The 5989-nt window shown below is 44.7% G+C and overlaps 1 protein-coding gene across 1 annotated transcript in view; it reads left to right on the top strand.

The window, feature by feature from the left end:
* Positions 1-5989, top strand: part of T265_06533 (hypothetical protein) — a gene marked incomplete at both ends in the record, with an annotated part of 7801 nt that overhangs the window by 1117 nt on the left and 695 nt on the right. The window contains 3 exons of the mRNA XM_009171816.1: positions 1412-1558; positions 1849-1971; positions 5756-5974. Coding sequence (XP_009170080.1) covers positions 1412-1558; positions 1849-1971; positions 5756-5974 — 489 coding nt within the window. The remainder of the gene's footprint in view (positions 1-1411; positions 1559-1848; positions 1972-5755; positions 5975-5989) is intronic.

Genomic DNA, 5989 nt, shown 5'->3' with positions numbered 1-5989 from the left:
GTTCTGTGACAAAAATTTCAAAATATCTTTGAGCTATTGCAGTAGAGTACAGGTTTTCGAACCCCATCTTTTATGGTTTGATCTTTTTATCCCAAAACCATGTCAGTTAATTTCGCCTTTCCTTCATCAAGTTTCCGATTTCGAGAATACCAGATGCCAGTGATTCGCATTCATATACCCACTACAAAGGTTTTCTGCGCGGTATTCGGCCGGCGGGGTCGACCTTTTTTCTGGTCTTGTCAGTGCGACCTTCAGTTCCAGCCAACCTGATTTCCATGATCACTGACCGGCAAAGCAAACCAGGTTTTCTTGCTACACACCGCAGGGTTTTCTTGCATCTCCATACGTCATTGTTGACCATCTGTAAAAGAACGTGACTCTGAATTCCAAACACTTGCAAAACTCAAGGTATTACCGCACTCGAATGGTTTTGCCAATACTCGTCCAACTGACCAATCTGTCGCAACAAGTCTCTGTTGTTGTGCCATTCAAACCCAGAACAGTTTGGCTACAAACACCGTTAGCTGGTGTTACACGTGCATTCGCTTCCTAGAAGTCTTATAATATACAAATGGTGGTGAGGAGTTCCTTTGTGAACTGTGAGTTGGACAGAATACAGATAGTGTGGTAGTGTACAGATGTCGTGAGCGTGCGCACATGGCGTGTTGTTCTCGAGACCTCACCAGCGATCAGTAGGTGGAGAATATGATCCATGAACACCGTTGGATCAACCGCCCAGATGTATTCACAAAATGACCATAGTGGACAGGCGGTAAACTAGTCCCTGTACTGCTTCTTCGAAGGTATCAGGTCTCGAGACGGCTTCTATCAATAGAAAAACAGGAGAGTCTCATAAGCGGAAGGTCTCTGAACAAAGTAAAGCACAGTGGTCTCATCTGCCATGGTGACCGAGTTTAAAAACTCCTAATCTATTAACTTTCCTTGGATGCTTCGAAGTCAGTGCGGCAGTGGAAGGTTTACAGGGTATTTCAGAAGACATAGTTTGGTTCATTCTGGCGCGTTCGTTAGTGTTGAAATCAGTCGTATTTCCTCAAACTGCCCAATTTCCACTGAGAACTTCCTGATACGACCCCTTACCTTCCGGTGAAGGACGAGGCGCCATTTCAGACTATTTCAAGTGATAGATAATAAAGAATCATTCAGCTGAGTCGCTTTTCTGGTGCCTAGCTGTCATGTCACCTGAATGGGACTCTTGGTCTGCAGGCTAAGTTCTTTCTGGTGCCTAGCTGTCATGTCACCTGAATGGGACTCTTGGTCTGCAGTACTGCTAAGTTCTCCAAGCTTAGATAGGAGCAGTAGAGATGTCAAGGTTAGGTTCGAAACGCAGACCTTCCGGTCAGTAATTTCTCGCACTAATCACCGTTCTTTTCTCATACGTTCAGATGATAAGCCCCAAACAGTGCTGGATATGTGCACTGGTAAGCTTGTAGTCTTACAAACATCAGAAATACTGTCTAGACGTAATACACTACTCATATGGTTGCTAAAAGCTCTTCAACAGTGTGAAACCGGTTTCGCCCTTCTTGGGGGTCATCAGGTAGGTGAAGTTCCCGAGTTTCCGTCAACCTCATGTTCCACTTGAACCCAAATTGGACAGATTTTGACAAATATCCTCATTTTTGCACGAATTCAGTTTTGACCGGCGACTCGACTTAATCCTGCAGAATCTCCCGCTTCTGATGGTTCATATTCATCTCGTCGGGAGCGAGATGGACCAAGTGGTTAGAGCGCGAATTTACTGACCGGAAATTCCGTGCCTCTCGATTTCTAGGCTTGGGCAACCTGGCAGTATCCCAGCCCTCGTGCTTCCCTCGGGTGGCATAGTAGCTAGGCACCGAAAGTGTGCTACAGCTGAACGATTCTTTTTCATTTGGTCAACAAATTCAGTGGAAGCGGATTATCGATAACGACAGGTGGATTCAGTTAAATCTCTTGCCAAAAGCCGAATTTGTGTGCAAATGAGAGTATTCACCGCAAGTATTGATTTTTACTTTGTTATCTAATGGCTTTTCCATTTTCCGAACTTGAAATCGAGTGACTCATGAAGACAGCAAGAAACTGGAGAACATATTAGGGATATAGAAACATATATTTGTCAGCCAGCGAACCGTTGCACACGCCTAATTCTTTTGACCTCAGAATCTGCTCCGGATTTTTCCACAATTGCCCCAGACATGGAGACTTTATTCCGGTGAGTGACGACAGCGGGGGCAGCTTGTTGCTATTCGCAGCTTTGAGGTGAACATGGTCCACATCACGCTTTCACGTTGACCTTCTGTACACCAACTGATGTTGCCGGCAAAAAAAACAAACAGTTCGCACCAGGTGCAACGATGAGGTCAACTTGGTCAGGTGAAACATTCACGCTGTGTCCGACGCATGTTTTGGCCGTGCGCCAATCCTAAAAGCTTTGATCTTCCGTACACAGTTTATGTATTCCGACGATGAGGAAAGTTAATCATCACAGCGTGACGTAAATGCTCCGAGCGAAGTCCAGAATGATTCCCCATAACATTCGACAACCAATTAAACTCACGGGTTTCGAATAGTCTCCATTGTCGAATGCAGAGCGTTCCTCATATGCTGCGAGTCTATACATTCGGTGGGCTTTTCCACCGTAAATTTGCACCGCGACTCGCGTTCTGTACCAATGGGAAAGCTATTTAATGGTAAGCACGAGCGAATTTAGGACGGCGGACAGCTAATACGGTCATCACGTGCTGACGGACGGGACGATAGCTAGCAGTGATGAGTAACGATGCAGTCTACTTACAAGTCAGCCCTCTGAGCACGTGACATCGCTGCTGGCACGTCGTGCCGTCTGTGTTAACACGTAGGGATATTGATCGGTCACAGAACCCCAGCCGAAGTGAGTGAATTTGATGTATACTGAAATGTCAAAAGGTAACATACAGTTTTCTCATCTTTTTGCGGGATCATTAGTAGTGTGCATCTCGCTAATCTCATGGCAGGTTCGAGCACTTGACCCTCCGGCTTGCAGCTGAACTGTAGGCAATTCAGCTGACCAGTAGTGTAACTAACTCACCGCTGGATATAAAACAGTACGATCGGTCAGCAAGTCCAGTTCATGGCTTACGGATACTGCTCAACGTTTACGGGTGAGCAGGGGATCTCGAGGAGTGGAATCGACCTACGTTGAAAAGCTGAGAATGGAAAAGTTGAATCGCACAATGATCTCTCTCCAAAAACGGTCCAAAAGGTTATAAATGAAAAAATGGTCTTCCCAGGGTTAACAGTTTGGCTGACCGTGCCCATTCTTCCATTGTAACCGTTTTTAAAATATCCTGCCACGACATCTTATGAGAGTTGAAGAATGCTGTTGCGCCTCTCCGTAATCACCAATCAATACTCATGTGTAGTTTTTCCGGTTTCCATTTACAGTTCAAACTACATGCAGATTTCATTCTGAGTTAGGATGCATAACAGCACACTGGGTATCGTCTGTTCCTCTGTAGTGATTGTTCTCGCTGTGACGTAAAAACTTTTTAAACTGTATCTATCGTGCAACGAAATAACCAAGCTAGCAACACTATCGCGCAGTCTGTCCGGCCAGTAAAATTACGAGAGAGGTACACACCAATCAACCAATCACATAACAGAAAATTGAATGCTGTTTGAAAACTACATAACCGCGAGTAGATAAAGACGAAATACCCTTTCAGCTGCTCATTAACGATGTCTCGGAACGAAACGTTCACAAGCTAGTTGTCAAGCTCGGTGGTCATATCAACGTCCCACTGATCAACCGCTAATCTGCAAGTAAGATAATCCATAAACAAACTACTCCCCCTGTCCGAATCACTCAAGGAGAATTTTAGCGCCAATTGTGCAAGGTGTTTCGTCAAGAAAATATACTGCGGTATCTCGAATATCGTGCCAAATGAAGCATGAGGCAGACATTATGCAGCGCGTTCAGTTGAAGGATATCCTAAACGAGAGTTTCAGTTGAGTCACCTAAGAAAACCAGATTGATTTGCAAATGAGTGTACTTGTCGAAATCAAGTAGAAATCAAGTAAAATAACAGTGGGACGGAACCTCGGGAACTGCACCTACCTGATAATCCAGAGAAAGAGCGAAACCAATCATCGGCTGTCGAAGAGTTTTCAGCAACCTGGTGAGTAGTTTCCTTTATGCGAATATGAAGTACCCTTTATTCTCTGAAGAGTATCACTGCACGTGTTTGAATTTCTCTCCTTGTCTTGACACCATCGAACCCAAGACCTGTGAGCAACCGCCCCCACCCCCCTTCCATACAACTAAACTGGACGTTCACTAGTTTGTTACTTAACCTCATCAAGTAACTACCTACTCTACCATGCCTAGCAGTTGGGGTCGGATGCACCAGGTGAGATAAAAATTGTAGATCTTTCGACCTTCTGTGTTGGGCTCACAAATCCTCGGACTAACTGGTTTGGCAAAATCATTGATTGGTGAACATCTGATCTCATTTGTTGTGCACCATTCAGCGCTTTTTACCTGGACTTTCAGTCCTTACTTTACGTATTTGTAACCAACAACCGGCCTTTCAATATTTCATTTCCATAAGTTTGGTTCACCACAAAACGCAGTCGAAAGCAATCAAAACTACAGGTGTGCTTCTAAGATAAGCAAACCGGTACTGTAAACTAAAGTATTGCCGTGGAAACCAGCACTTGTTATGGCTGAAAACTGAAGGTCTACAACTCGTGTCTTGTACAGTACCGGGCAGCTTCGAAGTTAAAATTAGCCTGTGATGAAACCAAAGTATGACTCAGAACTGAGCACCTGCATAAGCGCAGCGGCGAGACCAAAATTAGGCCTAAACTTTCTCACTGATCCAACTAAATATATCCGGAGTGAGGAGCGTGGAGTCTGGAGAAAACTTCTCGACGAGGACTTGCGGTGTCAACCGAACCGACGAGCGCCTCAGATCTACATAGAAGCCTCCGATTAGGGGTTACTAAGCAATTCAAACACCAACCGCAACAGTATGCATCACACCCAAAATACACCAAGATGAGAAAACTCTCTTGAATGTTCAGCAAAGAATCAGCTTAGTGGCGAAACGAATTGCGTGAAGCTTCACACCGAATGATGTGCTCTTTAGTGACCAGTAGTCCACTGACGTGACTCAAAAAAAATAATAAATTATACTTCTACTGCTTGGAATTCTTTGGTGGTCACGTGACGCAATACGATGTGATTCATACAAAGGGGAAACAGTTAAACAAGTAAATACATCCTGATAAGTGCCTGCATTCACAAGAAACCCCTCCGTCCCCGGTGGAATTTCAACATTGTGAGAGAGCGAATGACGTATTCTACCCCATCGAAGTATAGCTATTCTTCCGTAACAACAAGGGTGAACTTGGAACGGGTCAAAAAGTCAGTAATCTGCAAGTGGAATGGCAGGGTATTCGCATCTTCCGTACGACTCTACTTCAGGAATGGGCCGAACTTAGGATTCTGATCAGATTCACATCCCAAAGACGTGTCTCAACCACGCCGAATAAAGAGTTTATCGTTTTCCTTCTATTTGGCAACTTCGATCATCTGTTGGCCCTTTGGGCACATGGTTTACGATAAGTTGACCTGGCTGCCTCCAGGTTCACACCCAGATAACTGCGTTCTACGTGACAATGGGTTTGGTCATCCGCTTTCCAAATTTCATTGTCCCAAGAATTCTGTTCGAAATAATTGGATAAAATACATCAAAATTTGGTTTGAAAAAAGTTGCAATTGGTTGAGGACTGTCCGACATGGAGTCAGAATTGTTTATCCCTGAATCTGAAGGGACGTGTGTATCGAGCTACAATACGAGCTGTTTTGTTGTATGGATGCGGGACTTGGCCTATTCGAGTAGCGGACCTGAGACGTCTTCAGGTGTTCGACAATCGTTGTCTCGGAACCATAGCTCATGTGGGTTTGTGTCGGCGAATCCTTAACGAGGCAGTTAGAAAACGCGTT

This window comes from Opisthorchis viverrini (genome assembly GCF_000715545.1).
Source record: "Opisthorchis viverrini unplaced genomic scaffold opera_v5_135, whole genome shotgun sequence".
NCBI lineage: Eukaryota > Metazoa > Platyhelminthes > Trematoda > Opisthorchiida > Opisthorchiidae > Opisthorchis > Opisthorchis viverrini.
This window is presented reverse-complemented; position numbering and strand designations above follow the sequence as displayed.